Source organism: Paramisgurnus dabryanus, chromosome 17, assembly GCF_030506205.2.
Source record: "Paramisgurnus dabryanus chromosome 17, PD_genome_1.1, whole genome shotgun sequence".
NCBI classification, from domain to species: Eukaryota; Metazoa; Chordata; class Actinopteri; order Cypriniformes; family Cobitidae; genus Paramisgurnus; species Paramisgurnus dabryanus.
The window spans coordinates 36,000,918-36,027,221 of NC_133353.1; the positions used below are offsets into that span (position 1 = coordinate 36,000,918).

Genomic DNA, 26,304 nt, shown 5'->3' on the forward strand with positions numbered 1-26,304 from the left:
GTGTTTGACACATGAAAACGTCTCTGGTTACGTATGTAACTGTTGTTTCCTGAGAAGGGAACGAGACGCTGCGTCTCCCTTGCCATACTTCCTGCGTCCCTGTAACGCCATCTTTGGCAATATTTCAGATAGCGATATACTTCTTGGCTCCCGCGTCACCCTGTCTTTGTCGTTAAGCCTCATCACCATTGGTTGAATTTGATATAACCGATGTAACCTTGCTCTCACTTGAAATGTGTCCACACATTTAGTCCTTGAATTTGAGGGTATTGGACCTGGAAAGTCCTTAAAGGTCTTTGAATTTGAAGTTAACTAAGGTGTGGGAACCCTATGGGTGCAGTACGTAGTACTTGATACATTTTTAGTACCACTTTGGTTGGGGTTCCAATCAAGCCGAGCTGATACCAAAATGTGATGCGAAAACACTGTAGATCGCTGATTGGTCTGAGAGAATCGTCATTACCAGCGTCATCACTATAATGTTAAACATTAGCTTTACCTTCGTGTTAGCTTGCGCTGTCTCAAGTAAACCTGTTCCCAAACTTCCTTTTAGCGATGACTAACATCCACAGGTTGATAATCAGGAACACCATAACAGTTTCCAGGCTTGCAGTTTATGGCGGCACATTCGTGATGCCTACGTTCACATATATGCTTAAATGGAACTTAAATGAGGCTCAGACTGATGCCACAGGTGTTTGAACAGAAACTGTCATGTGAGACAGAGGTAGTGATAAACGCGATGTGCAAACATCTATTTGTGGTGGTCAATTTTAATTTTGTGTCGGAGTGAGAAATAAATAAATGTATGGGAATGTACAACAATGCTCTCACTTGTATGATGTCACAGCAGTAGGCAGCGCAAATATAACGACACGCTAATAAATCCCTCCCACTCCAAAGTGTTACTTAACTTGATGGAAAAGCTAACCAAGTCAAAGTGAAGTGAGCTGACCCGACCTAAACCGTGGGGTAATATGCAATGGAAAAGCGCCATAAGAGATTTGTAAACAAGGAACTAACCAAATGCTTTCACTGTCTATGTTTAACTAAGATTGAGTAGTCTCTACATTCTTGCGGATCTTAGACCGCTGCTGTGGTTTTGGTGGATGGACTTGCTCAGGCTTGTAGCAGTAATCAGACGGCCCTTTTGGCCCTGCAGAAGAATGAGTCTGACAGAGTTCGGCTCTCCCACCCCCTCTATACATAAAACACAGCACACGTAGGCCAGGGGCACCTGTCAAAACACAGCAGCACCAGCCATCCCGACTTTTATGTCGGTTACGTCATGTTAGTTGTCTTTGAATGATGTTTGGCTGAATGTCCGGGAGATCTTTTTTCATATAATGGACACTGATCGTCAAGCTCCAAAAAGGGCAACACACAGAAAACCTGAGGACTTTTGATATAATATTAGTGATATAGAGTACCGCAGGGATGACGTCAACATAAAGGACTGCCCCGTGGCCCAGGGACAGTGTGAGAGATGCTCGCGCCAGTAAACAGTATTGTCACTCGCCCTCAGTCACTAAAATATATATATATTTTTTGTCCGTGGACGTTTGTCTGTATGTAAAGGGAAAAGGTAGGGGAAGGAGAGGGGGGATGGAGGAGATAAAAAACACATAAAGTATTAATAATAATAATAAATAACCAAAATAGACTATTAATTAACTAGATAGATGAGTGAGGATAGTATAAAGCTATGTGTATACTACAATGTGTAATAATAATAATAATGGTTACATAATAACAATATACATTATAATCATATATTTATAAACGAGTGTATTGACAATATCATTATATACAAAGACATAATATATCACACATATATAGATTCCTATTTCAATTTCTTTCATTCTCATATTTTATTGTTCTGCCTGGAAAATCAATTAATCAATAAATAAATTATATAACTATATAGTTGGGAGATTGTGCGTGTATCCAGGTTCAGGCGTCTAGTATACTAAAATATTGTAGAAATGGGTTCCAGGTGTGGGTGAATGAGGGTGTAGTTTTTTACTGGTGGATGTATTTCTTTCTAATGTAATGTATTCTATAAGAGTCCAAGGGTTAATATGTAAACAATTTTTAGATTTCCAGTTTATTAAAATGATATTCTTAGCGATAGTTATAAGAAGTGTATTTTTATATTTGGTTGGAATAGTTATTGATTTCTGTACTATTGCCAGGTAAACAGAGTGATGGAGATAAAAGGATTCTACAGCCCAAAATAATAAAGTTTCTTAGTGACAGATATCCAAAATGAATAAACAGGTTGACAGGACCATGTGGCATGAAAATAGTCATCTATGCTTCCTGGTGTGCACTGTGAAAACCTCAATTTCGACCAAAATCGACATTTATACTGTCTTTTGCCTTTAGCTCAAAATTAAACCGTGTGCATTTCGACTCATTTTGCCAGCACGGGTCACGTATGGTGTTTTAGTCAGTGTCACTCTTGAATATAAAGTAGCAGCATCATATTCTGACAAATCTTTCATTTAAAAAATCTGTATGGGCTTGAACCAACATGAGGTAATTACATGATGAAATATACAGATTTCAGATGCATAAATGTAGTGTAAACTATGCCCATGTTTGCCTCTTCTGTCTTACAAAATAACTTTTAGTTTCGCCAGTGTAAACAGGTTTGTGCCAGATGGTTCAGGAACATGCTTAACTATGTGCACAGTGGTGTTGATGGATCATATTTGGGGTTTGAAACAGCCTTCATGACAATATACACAATCAGCTCGTGTCTGGCTCTTAACCAAGATAAGCAGGCGAATTTGCAGAGGAAGTGAGGCAAGAGGAGAATGTCAAATGTTATGTGTACAGAGCGCCACTACATACAGTATAAGCCCTTCAATGCTTTTGACTCTAAAAGCTTTCACATACCAAACCCATCTCTTTTTTTCAATTCCTGTCCACTTTTATCTGATTTCTTCTGGACGTCTGAAGCAGAAGTGCCTCGGATCACATCTGAGCCTCAGGATGTTGACGTAACCTCTGGGAATACTGTGTACTTCACCTGCAGGGCAGAGGGCAACCCCAAACCACAGATCATCTGGCTCAGAAACAAGTACGCCTTTATTCTTCTGTTTACACGTTTAAATGAATAGTTTACCCAAATATGAAAATTGTGTCATATTCTCACCCTTGTGCTGTTCTAAACTCTTACTTCCATGAAACACAAAAGATGAAATATTCCAGTGTGCTCTTTCACCATAGTGGCTGGGTCAAATTCAGGGATTTTTTTGTCCAAGTCATGGAATATCAGGGATTTTTGCTGTTGTTGTTGCTTTAAATGTTCGTTTTATCAAAATTCAATCTGCTTGTTAAGTTGCAGCATACGGAATGTCGTTTCCGAGTCAAGGGCTTCACTGATTTCAATAGACACTACAAACTAAACAGCCATTTATTGGGATTGTTTATTCGTTTCAGGCATTTAAGCTAATTTTATAAACTCATTGTGTACACTACATTATCCAGGCTCATGGCATCCTGGACACAGGTCATGGAAATCCAGCTTTTTAGTCAGTGAAATTTGGGACTTTGACATTTGGCTTAGAGTGGGAGACCTGTAGCGACTGCAACTGTTTAGCTCCATACTTGTGACAACAACCAGTCATAAGTCTCATGGGTATATTTGGTGCAATAGCCAACAATACATTGTATGGGTCAAAATTATACATTTTTTAATGCTAATCAGTATTATTAGTAATATGTGTTACTAAGGACTTTATTTGGAAAACATTACAAGCGATATACTTGTTTGTTTCTTTGTTTGTCTGTTTGTTTGTTTATTAATTTTCATCTAACCACAAACACCAAAAAAACAAAAGCGATTTCTTAATAGTTTGATTTTTTGCACCCTCAGATTCAAGATTTTCAAATAGTTGTATCTCGGCCAAATATTGTCTTATACATCAATGGAAAGCTTATTCAACTTTAAAACCTCAATTTCAAAAATGTGACCCTCATGACTGGTTTTGTGGTCCAGTGTCACAAATAAAGTCGCCCATGCTGCATTTCAAGACTTCTTAAAGCAAAGAAAAGCTTAATGTGAGGAGCGTATCAAATTTTTGGGGGGGTTATTTGTTGTAATGCTTTCACTTAGGAAGTACTGGCATATTTTCATACTGGAATTCACAATCGTGTTTAATTGAAATATGATACATCAAGATGAATCTTCTATGTCTTGTTATTAATAACAAATCTGGTGCAAATCATTCTGGCACTGTATTTAATTTAAATGACATTTAAGAAGTATCTGCAAGAGGTTTGGAAAAGTGTAAGAGGGAGTAAAGGATGACCGAATTTACCCCTTTAATTTGCTGGTTTTAAGTTTAAGTTTTGTTTGGTATGTGTGTAAACAAAATCTTTTTTATCAGCAATGCTCTGAACATGAGGGACGACACTCGTCTGAATCTTCTTGAAGATGGAACCCTGATGATTCAGGACACCCGCGAGACGGATCAGGGCGTGTATCAGTGCATGGCCAAAAATGTGGCCGGAGAGGTGAAGACCTCTGAGGTCACCTTACGATACTTCAGATCACCATGTGAGTTTGCTGGGGCCAATCAAATGAATAGTTTGCCCAAAAATAAAACTTGTGTCATCCCAAAAATCTATTTTTTCTACAGTATGGTACATCAGAATCCTTATCCATAATATGACAGTTCTTAAAAACCACCCCTGTCAACTTTCAAAAAACAAAAATAATATTATCATAAAGTACTCCATATAACTTATGTGCTGTAAAAAGTATTTTACCTTTAGAAGTACAAGTGAATAAATAATAATAGTGGCTGAAGTAAACCATTCAGTAATATTGCAGTAAAACAGATTTTAGTTGCCTCAATTTTTTTGTTGTTGTCCATCAAAAGTCATAATCTGAGCTGAAACCACATAAATATGAGGTGAAAGTATTTGCCCAAAGGCTGAAACATGCTAAGGCGTTAACAAATAGCTCACAAATTTGGGTATTTTATGACAAATAATGTTGTCTTTTACTCCACGAAGCCTTACTGACAGAAGCTTTTATACATCCAGCTCGTCCCAGTTTTGTGATCCAGCCGCAGAACACAGAGGTTCTGGTGGGTGAAAGCGTGACCCTGGAGTGCAGTGCCACGGGTCAGCCACAGCCTCGTATCACCTGGACTAAAGGAGACCAAACGGCCTTGCCGGTGGATACTCGCATCAACATCACACCTTCTGGAGGTCTCTACATTCAGAATGTCAATCAAGCTGATGGAGGACAGTACACCTGCTTCGCAAGCAACAATATTGATACCATCCGTGCCAATGCTAATATTATAGTACAAGGTAAGTAATTCACTTTTTACAGTTCAAACAATTACAAATTATTTATTTTATTGGTGTATATTTACTTTAAAATTCTCTCACCAGCTCGCCCTCAGTTCACGGTGACTCCTCAGGATCAGTCAGTGTTGGAAGGTCACACAGTCGATTTTCACTGCGAAGCCAGTGGTTACCCTCAACCGGTCATAGCGTGGACACGTGGCGGTACGATTGTCTTTCACTTTTCAACTGTCTACCCAAGTCGTTAATATAAGTGCTTGTTGAGAATTTGTTGAAATGATTGCACAGATCCTGTCAAAAATGTTTAACTTTACTGAACCCAGACCAAGGACACATTCAAAGATCATTACTATCAGTCAGTGTGTCATCTGTTTGCGGTTTGTTTTCAATTGTGGTGAAATAACTGAACGTCTCGTTCTTCTACCATAGGCAGCTCTCTGCCCAATGACAGAAGACATGTTATCCTTTCCACGGGCAGCTTGCGAATCAGCCGTGTGGCTCTTCATGACCAAGGCCAGTACGAATGCCAAGCGGTCAGTCCTGTTGGCACTGCCAGAGCAGCTGTTCAACTGAACATCCTTCAGTCCGGTGAGAACAAAATCACTAGATGGTTTATTTTGAAGTACTGGTAATTATTTTATTAAAGGGACTGTAAGTAGGGTTTTAAGTGTTTTATTAATCAAAATCAATGTCTCTATTCAAAAATATGTCCTCATTGGTGTCAAATGACCTCTTCCAATGATCTGACTTTTCTTTGTAAGCTTCGTAAGTCCAAGGAGGCTTCCATGTCATTCCGCCGTATTAATAAACTATAATAGCAGAGAGGGACAAAAAGCACTAGCCTACCAACGCGTTTCCACAACATGTTTTCATTCAGAACACGTGAACCAGCTGAAACCAAACAAGGAGATCAGTGATTACATAACGGCTACCGTAGTTGCAACATGCATTTGGAAAAGCGAGGCGCTAGAGAGCACTGTTCGTTTGAATGCAAAATGCAATTTCACCACTAGATGGGGGTAAATCCTACTTAAATTGTCCCTTTAAATATGATTATTAGTAGGGATGTACCGATAGGATATTTTGGGGGCGATACCGATTTAAACAGACAACTTCTGGCCGATACCGATATTAAACACTTGTACACAATACTATACAGTTGGTCTATTAGCTAGTTTATTTCTGCATCAAATTATTTTTACTGAACATGGATTGGATCTAATTAACATTTAACTGACCAACATAATAAGTTAGGCACAAATTAAGCCAAAAAAATATAATAAGACAGCATGACAACCTTAAAAGGTGTTTTTTGCTATTCAGCATTTATTTTTATTAACAACATTAACTAATTTTTTTTTACATATAATGGATTTCTTTATGCAGTTAATTAATAAACAATTGGTATCGGCCTTTCTCGTGCTATTGCCGATATGCCGATGGTTTCAAATTCATCAAAAATCGGCCGATAAATATCGGCGGCCGATACATTGGTGCATCACTAATTATTAGATTTTTCACAAATTGATGAGTCTGGTATATAATATTAAAGTAAAAAAGTTCATCTAAATATAAGGAGCTAAGATTCGAAGGTTGCTAAATGCCACCACTGTCAAAAATGATATTAACCGAATGCTTTCGCCACATATTATGTGTTCATCAAATACCTTTGCTTCAAATCTGCTTAATCCCGTCCTCAGATTATTCAGAAATACAAAAATTACTGTGCATCTTAATGTGTGGGTTAGTTTCTTCATTTTTACATTCTGACTTTCATCATTTGCATTGTTTCTAGTTGCATCTTGAGTGATTTTGCAACTGTTTACTGTCTTGTCTAAAGAAGTGGAGGTTTTGCCAAAAAAACTTGCATGCACAAAAAAGGTTTTGCAATGAGAGACCAATGTAATGACTAAATTGGTCGGAGCCAATGGTGTAGTGGATAGTGCTCTGACATATGGTGCAGACGCACTTCCGGTGACCCGAGTTTGAATTCCGGCTCGAGGTCCTTTGCCGATCCCATACCCCTCTCTTCACCCTGTAACCTCTCAATTACTGTCTATCAAAAAAGGCAAAATGGACCAAAAAATATCTTTAAAAAAAAAAAGAAATTACTAAAGTGACACTTGAAAATAAAGCATTTCAATTACTGACTAATAACTTTTTTATTATCATTAAAGTGAACCTAGTAAACTTGATAAAAAATGCTCATTTATAAAAAAAAAACATGTCAGACGCACTTAGAGGGTTTTGCATCTGAACTCCTCATATGTAACTTTTTTATAATTTACAAAATTTGTAATCATTTAGTAAAACCTTCATGTCATCCAACCTTTGAGACAAGAACAGACATGATGTTACTAAGAGAAAAGGAGGGTTGTCTTCATAAACTAATTTGTCATTATGCCACAACTGAAGCCTACAATTAAAACAACAATGCCTCCATAAAACCTCAATGACAGATGTAGGACCATGTCTCTGCACGTGAATGCCTTTAAACCGGCTCTTAAGCTTTATTACAGGCTTGTGGAGTGGCTAGCAAAGCTCACCGCTTTGAAATTCCCACATGGCGAGATGTTTTCCATGTAGTAATGGTAGTTAACAGTAACACAATTAATAACAACCGCCAGTGTTTACTGTGAAACCAGGGCTTTGGTTTAGCTCATGCCTGGTTTTACTTACAGCAGCATCACAGTAACTGATGTAAGAAATGCGAGTTAACAGTTACTCATGAGTCTCATACGCTGAACATTTAGCACTTGACTTTAAGGATCTTCTCACAGGATAGAGTGATTTTAAACCTCCAGCTCATTGCTTTGATGTTTCACTGAAGCTTTTTTTGACATGCCAGTCCACATTGGCTTTGTTGACTCACGTGTCTTCGACTAAACCTCTTGCCCTTTCATCGACTTCATCGTAATTACAATACCTTGAAAACTCGAGACCACGTATGACCCGTGCATGCTCTGTAGATGCCATGTATGCGTCTCATCTCATGATGGATGCAGCTGTTTTTCTGTGCGCTGTAATCATTAACATGTGTTTTTACATCATCAGTAAGGCCTGTTTTCACAAATGCTCCAAGGGATTTGACTGTGGAGTCTGGATCAGATGTCCAGATTCCATGCAGTGCTCTGAGTGAGCCCACACCTATCCTCACATGGAGCAAGGTTAGACCAATGGGCTATTCCCAGAACCTAACAACGTCCATCCATCTATTTCCGGCACTGTTGTCTCAGTGGGACTCTCCTCGTTCTTACTGAAATAATCTTTGGTCCTGATCTGCAGGATGGAGTCCAGATAACAGAGAGCGGGAAGTTTCATATCAGTCCTGACGGTTATCTGTTAGTGAATGATGTGGGCCTTGCTGATGGAGGAAGATACGAGTGTGTAGCTCGTAACTCCATAGGTTATTCCTCATCGAGTATGGTGCTAACGGTGCAAGGTAAGAAACAACTGTCTCATTCTGTCCTGTCCTCTTTTTACCCTTCATGGCTTTCATGATTATGCTTTGCTAACGCGTTAAAAGTGTGTGTCACAACGTTTGTATGACCTCATTCACACAGCACTTTGTTTCCAGAAATGTTTTGTAAAAAAGAGGCTTCTGTGTGAACACAAACACGTAAATGTTCTGGGATCGCTCCCGTAAAGAGGACCTACTGTAGTAGTATTTCCGTAACATTCACAGAAAGCATTCTAGTGTCGTAGTGAGGGCGCGTGTGTCATCGCAACAAGAAGTTTTAAAGATTTAACCTCAGATCAAGATTCACGACAAGAAATGTCTGCAAACTGGACTGAAGCAGAGATCAGGGAGCTTGTCAATATCAGCGCTGAAGTTGAGATCATTCACCAGCATGACACAGAAAAGTGCATCACGCGCTCCTTATGATCTAGTCATAAACAAAAATGCACACACGTCGTTTCTTAAGTGAGAAATCACGGACGCTGTGGAAAAAACCAAGTGCAGGACTTTAAATATGTCACGTGTTTTGTGTGAATGCACGCACAGATTTCGGAGAATCATTGGCAGCGTGATGAATGAACCAAAAATCAAACAATCCCTGACAAATTCTGGATGCATTTTCTGTGTATTTGCCGTAATGTCTGTGTGAAAAGGGCTAATGTGTATTTCCTTGAAAATTGTAAACACTGTGGCATTCCACTAGCTCCACCAATGGTTTAAGTTTGAGGCGGGACTATCCGTTTGGCAGACAGATGAATTCCCAGGAAACTAGTTGAGTAAAAGTTGTTTTTGCAATTTGTCAAATTGAAACCCTCGTATTATCCACATACTGTACAATGACAAGGTAATGGACTGGTTACACTATAAAGGACACATAAAACTATATATATCTTTCATTCACATTAAATAATAATTCATCTTATTTATGTAAAACTCTTTCTCATGGTTTCACAGACAAGGCTTAAGACTTGTCCCAAAGTAAAACACATGTTTGAACTGTCTCAACTGAAAATAACTTACACTTATGGATCTTAAAATATGTCAGTGCCATTGATTTGTCTCAAGACACATACCAGTAACGTCTTTTTCTAAGCCATGTTTAATTTACCTAAGCCTTGTCTGTGAAACCAGACCTTTTACTAGCTGATATGTAATTATCTAATGCATGGAGCCTCTGATATTGTTTAGTTTTCTCATCCTATCTGCAGAGAAATAACATCAGTCTATAAGATTGGATTGCATTGTGTGTCCAGTCCCACAGGTGAGCAGGGAGGGCGATCCATTCGTCTCAACTTCCCTTGAAGAGGCCATTCGGAGTATAAACAGTGCAATAGACTCTACCAGGAGGCAGCTCTTTGACGGGTGAGCTAAAGTGTATAATAGTAACTTTTTTTTTTTGCTGTGAGTCACAATCAGGAATCAGGAATTTACTGAGACCATTCATGTCCTGAACACAGGCTGGTCACTGGAAAGAAAGCCTGTGCACTTCGGCCTTGAATCAGTGGAGTTGTTCACATTTCAACCAAAAATAAAATGCAATTTTAGCACAAAATGAAAAATGACTTATTTTTGTTTTTCAATATCCATAGGACAACTTGATGTTTATATAAACAGTAAACTTGTGATGATTGCCATTACAGCTCACAGTGTCGCTTGCATTGTTTATGCTACGTCCAGATGTTTAACACTTTTAACAACAAAGAAGAACTGCTTTCATGATATGGATTGTCATAGTGTGTCAACTTTAGTTTTTAAACCTAATGCTCAAGACACAACGTCAGTGCACAGTGGCACCTTTGCCTCACATCAAGACGGCCCCGGCTAATTGGGTGGAGTTTGTATATTCTCTCTGGGTCAACGTGGGTTTACTCCGGGTATTCCGGTTTTGCTATCAGGTCAATTGGAGATACTGTAATTGCCCCTTTTCCAACCTGTGTGTGGATTAACTTGTCTATGGATAAACCGATTCTCGGCATGAATATAGCCATGGATGCTGTAATGGTAAATAAAGAAGTTAAACAAGTCTTATATTTTATACTCTTTATATGAAGAATTTATACATTGTGAAAAATATGAAGCATTTCAAATCAACATATATTTTTATGGTACTTTAACTTATAAAATCAAGTTGAAATAGTTTAACTTCATTTTTTAAGTTATGTCAACTTCTCACAAGCCAAAACTTAAAATACTTTGCACTGCTAACGCAATGCTCTGCCAGTTTAGCTACAGTAACAATAACTGTGAAAATAGTAAAAAATCAAAGCTTTGTACATCCAGTTTGTATATTTACAGTCATACTTGAGCTCCTAATTTCGTCATTTGAAAGATAAATAAAGATTACTGCCACCTGCTGGTGTTTGAGACTTATTTCCTCTCTATGTGCTGGTTGGCTGTGGTCTTTGCGATTGTGTTCAGCCGCACGCAACATGAGGCAACAACACGGTTGGCTTAGTTTTTTGGCATCGGTTTAGTGTATACTGGCTTAAAAGAGAATGTTAAAGATGATCAGCAGGCCACATATACATTCTTCCGCTCTTACATATTTTCATTTTTAGGTAAACAAAACTGTCAAGCCAACATTGGAAAATTGAGATGTCTTTGTGTTTTGTAGCTGAAGACATTTCTCTTAGACAAATATTTATTTGCAAGAAGTCTGAAGAAAGATAATTATTTCCTTGTCAAAAGAGATTACTAAAGTCTGTGTTGAATTTGAAAACTGATGTCATATTTTTACAGAAAGCATTGATTTTGTGTTTAATATAAAGTTGGCAAGATAAAATGTTTTTTAACAAATAATGTTGTCCAAGACCAAACACTGCCATGTTTGGCACAAATGTTATACTGTTTTAAACTAACACCTGCTGTGTTCTTGAGATAATATAGTTTTATCAGGCCGAACTATTACACAGCGTTAAAAAAATGACATCAATGCTGTAAGATTTTAATGTTCTTTCGTTTTTATTTGAGTTCACTCCAACAGTTTTCGGGGCAATGGGTGACTGTTAACTTTGGCAAAGTGCTTGTTCTTTGTTTAATCTGGTACACTCAAATAACCACAGTGTAAATAAATAAAAGATTGTAGTTAATCACATTTAGAAGATAAAATAAACATAGCTGTTATTTAAAATCAGCTGTGTGTAACATTTAAAAATGCATTTTATTTTTTCAGAGTCAAGCGTCTTAAAGGGAAAGTTCACCCAAAAATGTTGTCATCATTTACTCACTCTCAAGTTTTTATACAAACCTGAATAAATGTCTTTGTTGTGCTAAACACAAAGAAAGATATTTTGAGCAAGGTTTGTAACCAATCTGTTTTTAAGCACGTGCTTGTGTTTCCTGCTAAATTACAAATATCTTTGTGTTCAGCAAAACAATGAAATGTATACAGGTTTATAAAACTCAAGGGTGATTAAAAAATGACAGAGTTTTCATTTTTGTGTGAACCAGGCATTGAATGTATTAAAAAACACATTTGTTTCACAGCATTTTGTGAAGATTTCAGAATCAAATATACTCCTTTGTCCACTGGAACGTTTCTCCTGCGGCCGTCACATGTTTTCAATAGTTTTGTCCGCGCTGGGCACCAAGAGAAATGTTCAACTTTGGGTGGAACGCTGAGCTCATCAATAGCTGTGTTTACATGGACAATTATAATCAGTTTAAATGTTCAATCCGAAATAGATCTGAAATAGATGCCCAGCGATTTTGGGATGGTTTGTATGCGTATCTTGAAACAGCGCCAAACCATACAGTATGTGCAATGTGCGCATGTCAAATGATCAAATCTGATTTGACGCATGTGCCATATAAACACGCACATTATTTCGATCAGTTCATGTAAAAGCTATGATAAGATTATCCAAATATATGTATAAAGGCTAGATGTGCTGGTCTCTAACGTCATCACCTGGCGGCCATCTTACCACAGGCAGCTCGCTTACTTGTAACATTGAGTTTAATGGTGCAGGTACTTTTAAATGACCATAACTTGCAAAATTTTCGACTAATTTTCAAACGGTTTGGTTTCTTACAAACGTTTTTAACATGGTGATAATTCTGGATTCTTTAACATTTTTTTTTTTTGTAGTATAAGTATGCAGTGTTATAGGTACATCTTTGATGTTTATAACAAACCAAGCCGTTTGGAAATCGGTAAAAATTTAAGCAAGTTATGGTCATTTAAAAGTACCTGCACCATTTAAACTCAATGCACCGAGTGAGCAAGCTGCCTGTGGTAAGATGGCCGCCAGGTGATGACGTTAGAGACCAGCACATCTAGCCTTTATACATATCTATGGGATTATCAATCAGAATGATTTCATACCGATTGAGGTAAAATATGTCCATGTAAACGTAGCTCTTGTAATTTTTTTCTAAGTAATCCAATGACCGCGGGGAGGAGCGGGATAAAAACCACACCAACCAACCAGCTCATCGTACATGGCTGATAAACAAAACAAAATTATCATGGTAACTAAATAGCTAAGCTAAATAATGCATTTAAATGGTTTGGTGGATATAGGGCCTAAGACAGTCTTCCACAATGTGTAAATGCTTAACACTAAGCAGAGATAATTTGTTGTTCACTCTCACTATTGTTAGATCTCCGCGTACCCCAGCCGAGCTGCTGGCTCTTTTCCGATATCCTCGGGACCCTTACACAGTGGAGCAGGCCAGAGCTGGAGAGATTTTTGAGCAGACGTTACTCCTCATTCAGAGACATGTTAACCAGGGCCTCATGGTGGACACTAATGGAACAGGTATCACACAAAGACACCCCTTTCTTCTGCTTTATTAAAAACATGCATCACCATCATATCATTACTACAAACATTTTTACAATAGTTACCATACTAGTCTATTATTTCAGCAATGCATAGGCATATACAAATACCATCTTGATATTATTAGTAGTAGTTGACATGAGTATGCACGACTTGTGTATGACAAATGAAATGTGTGTACAGAAATAACAGCTACTAAAGCTCAACAGACACTGTGGCTCTTTGTACTGCCACAGAGACGACATTGTTATTTCTGATGATGACAACAGCACGGCTTTCATTGCCATATGATTGCTGAATGGCCTTACATGTTTGTACAGGTCCTGCCCCGATCTAAGTGTTTTACCTTTAAGCAACATGCACAGACACCAAGAAGAGCTATATATATATTTATTGCTGACTTCTCAATGTATAAAACAAATTAATTGTAAGCTTAAAGAGACGCATTTAACAAGCCATGTTCTGATTTCTCAGCCTTCCGCTACAATGATTTGGTGTCACCACGTTTCCTGGATATGATTGCTAACCTGTCTGGCTGCAGAGCCCATCGACGCTTCAACAACTGCTCGGATATCTGCTTCCACCAGAAGTATCGCACCCACGATGGCACGTGTAACAACCTGCAGCACCCGATGTGGGGAGCCTCGCTCACTGCCTTCGAGCGCTTGCTCAAGCCCGTCTACGACAACGGATTCAATCTCCCTCGTGGTACCATTCAAAGATTGCACAACGGCTCGCCTCTGCCACTTCCACGGCTCGTGTCTACCACCATGATCGGGACAGAGACCATCACCCCTGACGATCGCTATACCCATATGCTCATGCAATGGGGCCAGTTCTTGGACCACGACTTGGATTCGACCGTCGTATCCCTTAGCCAGTCCCGTTTTTCAGATGGACAGTTGTGTACTTCGGTGTGCACCAACGACCCACCTTGCTTTCCAATCATGTTTCCACCCAACGACCCTCGGCAGCGACGCAGTGGAGCGCGTTGCATGTTCTTCGTGCGCTCCAGTCCTGTTTGCGGTAGCGGAATGACCTCTCTGCTCATGAATTCGGTTTATCCACGTGAACAGATGAACCAGCTCACCTCCTACATCGACGCTTCCAACGTGTACGGCAGCTCGAAGCACGAGGCAGAAGAGATCCGTGACTTGGCCAGCCACAGAGGGATGTTACGGCAGGGTATCGTTCAGCGCACCGGCAAGCCGTTGCTGCCGTTCGCCACCGGGCCACCGACCGAGTGCATGAGAGATGAGAACGAAAGCCCCATCCCTTGCTTCCTAGCTGGTGATCATCGAGCCAACGAGCAGCTTGGGCTGACAGCTATGCACACGGTTTGGTTTCGCGAACATAATCGCATTGCGAACGAGTTGCTGCGCCTCAACCCGCACTGGGACGGTGACACCATTTACCACGAGGCACGGAAGATAGTTGGAGCCCAGATGCAGCACGTAACCTACAGCCATTGGCTGCCCAAGATACTCGGTGAGGCAGGAATGAGGATCATGGGTGAATATAATGGCTATGAACCCAATATCAATTCTGGTATCCTCAATGCTTTTGCGACCGCTGCCTTCCGCTTTGGCCACACGCTCATTAATCCCATTCTGTATCGGTTGGATGAAAACTTTGAGCCCATCCAGCAAGGACACATTCTGCTGCACAAAGCTTTCTTCTCGCCTTTCCGCATCGTAAATGAAGGAGGCATCGATCCGCTGCTCCGCGGCCTGTATGGAGTTGCAGGAAAAATGCGAGTGTCCACTCAACTGCTTAACACGGAGCTTACGGAAAGGCTTTTCTCCATGGCGCACGCCGTGGCGCTGGACCTCGCCGCCATGAACATTCAGCGGGGTCGTGATCACGGTATCCCACCGTATAATGACTACCGAGTGTTTTGCAATCTTTCATCCGCTCAGACGTTTGAGGATCTGAGGAATGAGATTCAGAACCCCAGCGTACGGGAAAAGCTTCAAAGGTAAGCAAAGGTCTCGATATCTAATATTATTGAATGCAACTCTAGGCTTTTTCACTGGGTATAATGATCTGTTTTTTCCCAGACTCTATGGCACACCGCTGAATATTGACTTGTTTCCTGCTCTGATGGCTGAAGACCTGGTGCCCGGCAGCAGACTGGGACCAACTCTGATGTGTTTACTGGCAACCCAGTTTAAACGGCTGAGAGATGGTGACAGGTAAGACTTATATCCAGCCCACATCATATTTTAATACATGAGTACACTCCTGTATAGCTTAGTGTTTAAGCATTGTGTAGCAGTGCTAAAGGTCATGAGTTTGAACTAGAGATCTTCAAGTTGTTTCCACTTAGATCCGAAAACCCAAGATTTGGGTCTAAAGGGGATCGCACACCGGCCGCGCAGCGTTGCACAGCGCTGCGCCGCGCCGTTCTAAAAAAATCGGACACATTGTTTTCTATGAGTATACGCACACCGGCGCCGCCAGGTGGCGCCTGTCCGCGCCACCCAACTGTGACTCAGGAAGTTGTTCAAATCCCTGTCGCGCCACACAGCGCCACTCACATAGTTTAACATTAAATAACATCATATTTGTCCCAAATCATTAATGATTAACATTGGCTGCTAACGTATATTTTGCATTTTGAAGTAGACGCTATCTGACGAAGCTCGCGCTATTTAATGTGCACCTCCGGTTTACAATACCTCCGTCCTAGACGTGACTCAACGTCATTCTTGCGGTGACTAACGGAAAAATCCAAACCTGTTTTGAAAACATTTCTCAATTAGATTAATGTCAACTTAAGGCTCAACCTATAGACCCCTTCACAGTTCACGTCACAGGCGGTTCTCACTGTGCATGTTGGGGTCAGAAAAGTCATTACAGCAGATTGAGTTGAATGCCTACTCGCGTGGTGGGCTTTGAAAATCGCACCAGGTCTGCCGTTAAGTTTTTCGGGATTCCTGCAGAATCTCAAAAACAAAAATACAACATCTGTGGCTGCAAGCAATTAAACGTGCAGACTGGGACAATGCAAAGATCAAAGAGGCTTGTGTTTGTAGTGCTCACTTCATTTCAGGTAAGTCATCATTTTTCAGCCCTGTTAGATTAAACTAGAAAGCCTAGATGGTATGAACAGTTTGAGCCCATGCTGCGCGCGCACCCAATCGTCATTCAATGTTTACAAACCTTGAAGGGGTCTATAGAATAAAAGACAACAATTAGGGGTTAGGGGCGGTAGCAATAAAAAACAATCATGGAAAATTTGAAAAAAAAAAAAACTTTTTTGTTCTTTTGGTGATGATGATGATGTAGGTTTTGGTACGAGAACCCAGGCGTTTTCACCCCTGCACAGTTGACTCAGTTGAAGCAGACGTCTCTCGCCCGTGTGCTGTGTGACAATGGTGACAACATCACCCGCATCCAATCAGATGTCTTCAGTGTGGCAGAGCTTCCTCATGGCTATGGGAGTTGTGATGACCTGCCCAAGATTGACCTGCGGATGTGGCAGGACTGTTGTGAAGGTACAAGACTCTCTCTTAATTGATTTAAACCATGAATGCTTTTTTTAGGGTTGAGCTTGGTAATACAGAATAGGAACCTGTTTCACCTTATAAACCCAATTATGTAACATATTTAGGTAAACATTTTCATAACTCCCATGTTTGAAAGGTGACAATAAAATAAAATATGTTTTTGGATATTTTGCTGGTCCAGAAACAAATGCTAAAGAAACATTTCTAAACAAAGACTACCCCTAAATCAGGCATGTTGACATAATGGGACAAATGACTGGTTTATAAGCCACAACCCCAGCCCTAGGGCTAACACTGAAATCTGATCAGTTGATAGTCCAGGACCAACGTAGATGTTGATCCAGAATCATCATATTGCAAAATCACACTTCACTGTGGAGTCCTATGAAAAGATGTTATCAGATGCATGCAGGCTATGTGACGTAGAGTTGCCCTCATTTATTTTTGTATTAGTTATCAGATTGAAGCAAATTGTTCACTGGAATTTCAACATTGCCTTTGATTTCTATCTAGTAGCTGCATCTTTTGTAGTGACCCACACTTTTACTGTCAACATTCTTGCACTCAATGACCGTGAGCAGCTTTCTTAAGTAGACTGTTCTGAGGTCAGGACATTGACCTTGAAGTTTGTCTAGATTATGATGAATTTAGTGTCCTTATATAACAAGAGATCGTGATTTTTGACTATATTATGCATATCACACAGTACATTAAAGTCACCATGAAACGTAAGTAGCGATTGTCGTCTTACTATCGTGACATATATCCGAGGGATATGGATTATACAATGAGGAAAAATGTAGGGCGGGACTTGATGTCATCCATCGAGTAGTGATTGGATCGTTGGAAGTTGGGCCATGATGCTAATTGCTAATCATTGCAATGTTTTCCCGGGCATAAACAAGCCTCCGATAGCCTCTTTGAATGAAAGATTATGAGGGCACGTACATTTAAAAAAAAAAAATTACAAAAAAACACTACAATATTATAAAACGTTTTTAACATAGACTGTATAAAACATGGACCTGTATGTGACCTGTAGGTTTCTAAAGAGCATTTTTATACAGTCCCTCCAGAAAAACACGATAATGTGATCGCATGATTCAATTCATTATCAGCCAAAGTCTGCATATTTATGCGGGGGGCTGCATTTTTTCAATACGCCGCACTTTCACCACATAAATTTAAGATTTCTGCTTGCAAAATATGCGGAGCTTGCATGATTTCATAGTCCCTGCATTTTGTAGCAAAAAATCACATATATCTTAGCAGAAAGTTGAAAAATGTTGCATTTACTTCACACAAGCACAGCCATGTTGTCATGGGAATGTTAGAAAGTCACGTAATTAATCCATGAAAAGCTGCAAACAGTTTTTGCAAGTTCACGCACTTTTGGCAAGTTCACGCAATTTCATCGCATAAAATTGCTAAATATCCCGCATATTCCATCGCATTTTTAAGAAAACATGTTTTTCTGGAAGGACTGTTTAAAGCCCAAAGTGGGAGTCACCGTCTTTGCATGGCGTCACCATGCATCACTTCCAGATAACCAAAAATGGGTAAAGAGGTGGAATGTGGGTGGAGCTGAGGTGCCTGAAACCTCCCCCCCAGCTCAATGGTAGTGACCGAGGCAATCCATCTGTCACTCAAGTGGCCACGCCCTTAACTATGCAGAATTGAAAGGCTTAATATAATTAAAACGGATGAGTTACAAACAAAAAGTTATCATGAAGTTGTCATTGGTTTTTTATTTCAGTTTCAGGGTGACTGGTTTGGTGGTTATTCCCAAATGGTTATGTGTTTGTGTTTACATGCACTCAGTTTAGTTTTTAAGAGTGACAGATGATTATTCGTGTTAATATTATGTTTTTCTCCCGCAGACTGTCGCACCAAAGGTCAGTTCAATGCCCTGTCATACCACTTCAGAGGTCGGAGGTCAGTGGAGCACAGCTATGCTGAGGAGAAACCTGGCAGTAACATCACAGATAACCACAGGTAAAACTCACAATGTCTGCATTCCTGCTCCTGTGTGACGTGTGAGAAAGACTTACCATGAATCAGAGTCATAATAATTTATTCACACTGTTATTTTATTTGGTTTTTCAGCACTTTGAGAGATGCTCAAGCTAACATAAATGTATCACCACAGTCAAGCACTGAACCCACAGTCAAGGATTTCCAGGACTTTGTTACAGACATGCAAAAAACTATCACGAGTTTACGAAAACAGGTTAGGATGTGATGTTCATCTGTTATATCCAACCTTAGAAACAACAAGCATTTACAGTTTTAAGCATTGATAGACTTTGTGTCGGTGAACTGAATTTAGAAAAACTACTGATTTCTGCCCAGACACATTTGGCACTGACAGCGAGATACTTTTACACTCCAGTTAAACAGGCCAAGAATTTAAACTTTCCAGATGTTTCCCTGATTAAAAACACGTGTGAGAATATCTGCTCACTTTTATATTTCCACTTCACATTGGATATTCTGAAGTCGTTTGACTAAATCAATTATTACAGCCAATCAGAGCAGAGCTCAACATTATTATTCATGACCCTTCCGAATAAGGTAATAATAGACCATTTTATACGAAAGGCAAATCCTAGGGTTGTAAATGGACATGTAAAACTGTTTCTCGATCATTTTTGCACTTAATAAAGTCACAAACCTTCTGTGTAGATATCAGAAAACAATGTAACATCTTATTAACATTTATTAACGTATTATAATGCATTCTTTGGCACCTTTAAGGCTGAAATTTTGAATGAGCAATTCTTGATTCCTATCTTTCTGATATGGAAGTGTTTGTATTAAGAATTATGATTATTAAAATATGTAACAGGAAGAAGATATGCTTTGAACCGGCTTCAATAATCATATTTGTCCATGTTTTCAAGAACTACACACTGAGTTGTATAAGAGCTGAATGTCTTTGATCAAGAATCTGAATCTGACACAGGAAACTGAGGATTAGCTGAGGAAAGAGTGACATTAACATGATCTGAAGAGACCACTATGTGGCCCTGCGTTAAACAGCATATCCAAACATCAGATCAGATAACAGCATGTGTTTTTAGACTTTAAGCCCACTTGAGGGAATGCACATCTCAGTGGAATGGAGCTGAAATGATTTACAAGACCCTTAACTTATTTGACATGCATAAAATTCAGGCAAGTGGAGACTCAGGCAATGTGATTTTAATTTAGTTTCAGACTAATATGTCATACTATCCTCTCTGTCACACTTTGTTTTCAATGCAGCGAGGTGTAACTGTGTTGAGGGGCATTAACAGAATTGAGAATGTAAAGATGATCTGAGAAGTGTAAAATCACTTTATCTCTGACAGATAAAAAGACTTGAAGGCCGTCTGAGTAAGAGCGGCTGCACTGATGAGGAGGGAAGAGAACGAGAAGACGGAGAAAGCTGGAAGAAGAACCACTGCACCATGTGTCAGTGTAAAGTAAGTTCACTTCAGTACACATCTTTCCCCCTTTCTCTCTCACCCATCTCTCTTTTCTGGCAACTGGTCTCATCTTTGAAACTAAACTTGAAACTTTACATTCTTTACATATTGGGAATTAAGAAAAAAATAATTCAGATACAGTCACATGCTGGAATTGCTCAATCTGATTCACAGTATGCCCCATACGGCAAAGAATATGTCAGAAACATATTCTTTAATTATAAAATATACAAAAATGGTTACAAAAATTGCAAAAATATATTTCTAAAGCATTTCAAATGCATTTTGACTTCAATCCAAGGAAATACAGTCAAATTTCATATATTTAAAACATATTTTTTGCCAAAGAAATTTATTTATAAAAATGTTTACCATATGGAGCAGTGGGGTTATGAGCCCCTAAGGTGACATTGGAGTAAAAAAAACTAAAAGTTTAGTTTCATGTGCTCACGTGAAACTTTCATGTGCAGAATTTTTTTTTTAAGTTTAGTTTTGCATGAAACCTTCCCGTGCTCACATGGAACCTTCATGTGCAGAATTTGTTTAAAAAGTTTCGTTTGATAGTTTCACGTGTGCACACGATAATTTCAAATGTGCAAACGAAACAAAACTTTATTTAGTTTTTCTCCATGTCCCTTTAGGGGCTCCGTAGTGGGGCTCTGATGTGTGACGTTAGCTTGTTGTGAATGTAAAAGTCTACTTTACTTTTGTACCTGCTCATTTGTCTTTTACTCTCCCATCTCTGTCAGGAGCCCCAGGTGACGTGTTTCGTTGAAAAGTGCTCGCCGGCGGCATGCGTGAATCCCGTGACACCTAAAGGCTCGTGTTGTCCCGTGTGTCTCCACCAACAGCAGGATAATGAACATCACATATAACCTCAGGACACTTAACCGATGTGACCGTGAGCTCACGTCCCCATGTTTTTTGTCATCTTTCAGGGTTTTTTATTGTTTGCTATGTATTGGTATGTTTTAATAGCGCCCACCACTTCACCTGGCAAGACAAGAAGCATAAACGCGCATTATCTGTCTTGAAGTATTTGAATGGACAGATGGATGAATGTGGGACTCCCTCCCTCAGGCCTCGGATGACACCCGGAGTTGCTCATTGACGGCGTGACCCCAGCCAATGAAACGTCTCTGGACACGTCATCTGTCCGGGAGCATTCTCAGGTGGGAGATGCTAAGAACTGGTGCTATTTTACCCGAGTCTTAAAAGTATTGTTTTATGCGTTTTATTGTTTTGCAATATACAATGCATCATATATATATATACACACATATGCTTTTGAAAACCACATCTGAGCGAATGTTGTTTTGAAGTTACTCTAAAAATAAAATTCAAAGCGATTATACTTTGACTAACGGTACATTCACACGGGGCGTCAGAGTTAACGCTTCTCATTTACTTTGAATGGGTGACGTCATACGTTGCTGAATTGAATTCTGGATCCGTCGACGTCATGTCAGAAGTTGAACATTTCTCAACTTTTCAAGTGCCAACGTGTGCATCAGCCAATCAGATTGCTTTGTGCAGCCAGAAAATTGTGTTTATGCACGACCGGAGAACAGAGAAACACGTTATGTTGGCCACCCTTCAGACACGTCTTTCGTCAAGCGTTAACGCTTACGCCCGTGTTTATGTACTGTAAATGTTTATGGTGCGTAGTGTCATATTCAGAACACATGTAGGACTGAATCTCCCGCTTTGGATCTTCCTCACGTGAAGAAAAATGTGAATACAAATATTTGCGATGGGGAAAGAGAAACGCTACTGATCACCAAATGTTTGTTTCCCGAACTCGAGACTTGGTTTGCTTTCCCTTGACAGAAAGATGTTTTCGGGAGGTAGAAGGTTTCCGTCACGAGGGTCTCTGTTAAGATGTTACTGTACGTTTCTATAACACACCAGCACAGTATTTATTTCCTTATGTTCTTATTATGAATGAAGGTTCAGATGTTTCCTCCAGGCCTCAAACAGTGTTAGGATATAAAGGATGTAAACAATTGCAGTTACAACACTTGAAGCGTACACACTTCTCTCCATTCGCATCATCCAGATTTCTTTTGTGTTTACAAATGATGTAAACTTTGACACATTAATAACAGAGGCCAATCATTTATCTCTTTTCTTTTGTGTGGTCTCACTTAAAATAAAGCCATATGAAAGGGACTGCAATGGTGAAAGACGTCCCTTTTCTTTCTAGACTACTACCCCTTTAAAAGCATTCCCATTGCAGACTGGTTAATAATCACGGATCACTGTTTGGTTTGTATTCTTACTCTCATGTTTGTTATTGTCTCCTACAGTATGTGACACTCAGGTTGTGTCCATGTCAGGGTTTTATTACTCCCAAATGGTGTTCCTTCCCTCCCTAATGATCTTACGACTTCCCCAAAATCAAACTGTACCCATCTGCGGTGGAATGCACTGCCCATCAGGACTGAACACGCTCGAGTCGATTCTCATACGTTTTGTATTTTTGCCAAAGATTGTTTGCACTGTAATGTATACATTTCAACAATAATAAAATGACCACGTATGAAATAGAAAACTGTGTCATTTTCAATAAAAATGCAAAAGTAAACCAACAAATAATGTCTTTCAGTGTGATCAAACATCAGATCTCAGGAATGAGATTGTGGGTGTCTCGTGCGGCAGAATATAAACAATAACTCGGCTCTAGAGCTTCAAGTGTCTGTATTGCAGCAAAGCCCAATAAGGTCTGCAAACCATAATCTTGGTGTTTAGCAGTAATGAATTCAAAATGATAAAGGTGTAAACTCAAGTTATTCACTCTGTGGTGATCCATGATGCTATGGTTTATGAATATCAGACTGTAAATTGTAGGATGAGTTGTCAAACACAATCCAATAGAGCTTACATTGCATGAAAGTTATAGTTAACACATGTTCATCGCCTGTGGTTTCAGACTTCTATTTCTGTAAAACATTATATAGTGTCAATTCCCTTGGTTTTACTACAGGTAAAACAAAACAAAAAACATGGTTACTTAAGTCTTTTTTAAGATGTCAAATAAATCTTTGGTGTCCCCAGAGTGCATATGTGAAGTTTAGCTCAAAATATCATTTATTATCATAATTTATTATAGCAAGTTAAAATGTTTACTTTGTAGGTGTGAACAAAAATGTGCCATTTTGGGTGCGTCCTGATCTCTGCACTAAATGACAATGCTGTGTTTGGATAGTGATTAAGGGGTGGTATTATTATAATGAGATCCCCTTCTGACATCACAAGGGGAGCAAAATGTCAATGACTTATTTTTCACATGCTTGTAGAGAATACCAAAACTTTGTTACTGGGTTGATCTTTTACACATTTTTTAGGTTGATAAAAGCACCCAATTATAGGACTTAAACATGAAAAAAGTCAGATTTTCAAGATATGTCCCCTTTAAAGAGCTGAACCATAACTTTTGGTTGGGATAACACCCACATCTTGTTCACACAGAATGCTTTCCGTGAATGTTACGGCAATGTTACTAAGTCCCAGGCCCGGATTGGCCATAGGGAGAACCGGGAGGATTCCCGGTGGGCCGGTCTGTTTTTTTTGGCCACGAGGGCCGGTGTTGTCATGCCACCGGGATGACGCGTATTTGCGGGTGAGAGATGTCCCCGCCGCTTTATGCACAAGTTGATTGTGTCCCGAGTCCCGACCACTTATTGGAAGAATTCTTGCATTAAGGTTCATTGACATCTAAAACGCATGGGAAACGCAGGACGTGCCGCTGTCTTCTACTTACTTGAACACGAGTTTTGTTTCAGACGCGTCTATATTGAGTGCGCTTGCCGGCCGCGCGTCTACATTTTAAATAAACTTGAGCGCGTCTTTTAACAAACGGGCTGGTCTCTAAAAGGAAAAGAATTTACAAAACGTATTTTTTTATCCAAGTCATAGATGAACTCTCTATGAATAGTCATTATTCATCGTTTATTGCAAGGAACAAAAATCTATTTGATGCAAAACTCATTAGTTTATTTGAAAAAAGTCGTTTCAAAAGTATATCCATTATGTTTTCTTTTTTTTAACACAATGTACCTTAGCCTACGTTATTTAGCAATAGACATGATCTAAGTACTAAAAAAATAAGATACAGATTTTTTCCATTTGTTTCCAATGCATACTTGATAAATCTTGCTTGTGTATTGTATATCAGGGGTTTCCAAACGTTATCAACCCAACAGTTAATCTCAAGACTCACCATTTTTTAGAAATAGAAATATAGAGGAAAACACAAACACATTTGTTTCCTTTAGTTTTTGAATAAGTTTACTTTAGTAATATTATGGTCTTATGGTAGGGATGCATGATTATGGCAAAAAATATAATTTCATATTCCTGCATTTGCACGGAATATGAAATTATTTGAAAAATACAGTGAATTGCAAGGCTGCAGAGAACAGTGCACTACTGCAGACTTATACTACTGAGGGTTTAAAGATATTATTTTAATAGTCAGTCGTGAACTAAAGTGGGCCGGTCTAAGGCATGAAACTCCAGGGCTGAAAATGAGTCCCACTCCGGCCCTGCTAAGTCCTCTTTATGGGAGCGATCCCAGGAGATTTACGTCACGTGTTTGCGTTAACACAGAAGCCAATTTTACAAAAATGTTCTGGGACCAACGTGCTGTGTGAATGAGGTTTTGGTGAAGTAAAACCACGGTTTTGCTAATAGTAATCAATACACCAAAAAAAAACATGGTAACTTCATTTATACCACCAAAAATATGGTTAATTTTCCATGCGTCCAAAAAACATTGAAGTTATTGCTGGTTATTGTCACTGTTCTTTGCAGATCTGATTTCTGTACCCTTAAAGGCATTTTTTGCTTCGCTACCTCGTTGAACTCATAACATAATGGTTAAGGATTTGTATCAGACAGAGAGCAAGACATCACCAATAAACATCCTCAGAAAGTTGCACAAGTCGTCAATAATGTGTGATGTCTGGAGCTTCACTGTGTTTCTCTGTTATCTCTTTATTTGTATCTCACAACTTCCCTCTGAACATCTAAAGAAACACCGGAATAGAGAAACGCGGTGATTTTGGACAAAGAGTCCTCTTACTTGCACGCACTGAACATTAACCCTATGCTTTTAACTTTGTAAGCTGAAAGAAAAAGAGCAGCAATATCTTTTCCCCCAAAACAACAGAGCAATGTTGGCTGGGAGCTGAACAACACATTCTCTACACATGAGATGTTTTCTTTCAGGGTTCAGCCCGGGAGAGAAGCCAAGTCGCAGAATTAGGCCATGCAGTCTCCCCCCATCTGGTGAGCTTGTATACGTGCATGCAAGTCCCCATAAAGTGGCCCCTGACTTTACTAAAGCTTATCTCTCCGTGGGGACCCCTGACTCACAGAAACGCCTACAAGCGGAGAAAAAGTAAATGTTTCAATGGCTGACAGGAATATAAGCATCACATATCTGAAAGGAAAGCAGTAAATATGAATGAGACGGTTCATCAGAGGACAGTGAGTGGTATTGAATTCAAGGGATGTTTTTCACAGTCAGGAGACGCTTTAACCAAATGTTTACCCAAAAATGCAATGCATGTAAATATTCACCGGTCACATGAGAAGCTTGTTTGTAAAATCACTGCTATGTGGAACAAAAGGAGAGTTTTCAGAATGAAACTTTGATCTTTTGGGTTAAGGTGATCCTGTTTTCTTAAAAGACTTTACCTTTTACAATAACAGGTCAGGGGTTAAAGGTGTAGTTCTTA

The 26,304-nt window shown here is 39.4% G+C and overlaps 1 protein-coding gene across 1 annotated transcript in view; it reads left to right on the top strand.

Annotated features, from left to right (window-relative positions):
- The window catches only part of pxdn (peroxidasin), a 45,201-nt gene extending 22,043 nt beyond the window's left edge, over positions 1–23,158 (top strand). The window contains exons 8-23 of the mRNA XM_065267320.2: positions 2,971–3,088; positions 4,401–4,570; positions 5,062–5,334; positions 5,419–5,535; positions 5,761–5,919; positions 8,386–8,498; positions 8,617–8,773; positions 10,045–10,153; positions 13,397–13,554; positions 14,053–15,556; positions 15,639–15,773; positions 16,870–17,078; positions 18,971–19,085; positions 19,197–19,320; positions 20,444–20,557; positions 21,310–23,158. Of these exons, the coding sequence (XP_065123392.1) occupies positions 2,971–3,088; positions 4,401–4,570; positions 5,062–5,334; positions 5,419–5,535; positions 5,761–5,919; positions 8,386–8,498; positions 8,617–8,773; positions 10,045–10,153; positions 13,397–13,554; positions 14,053–15,556; positions 15,639–15,773; positions 16,870–17,078; positions 18,971–19,085; positions 19,197–19,320; positions 20,444–20,557; positions 21,310–21,435 (3,701 nt within the window). The 3' untranslated portion in view covers positions 21,436–23,158. The remainder of the gene's footprint in view (positions 1–2,970; positions 3,089–4,400; positions 4,571–5,061; positions 5,335–5,418; positions 5,536–5,760; positions 5,920–8,385; positions 8,499–8,616; positions 8,774–10,044; positions 10,154–13,396; positions 13,555–14,052; positions 15,557–15,638; positions 15,774–16,869; positions 17,079–18,970; positions 19,086–19,196; positions 19,321–20,443; positions 20,558–21,309) is intronic.
- The last annotated feature ends 3,146 nt before the right edge of the window (positions 23,159–26,304 follow it).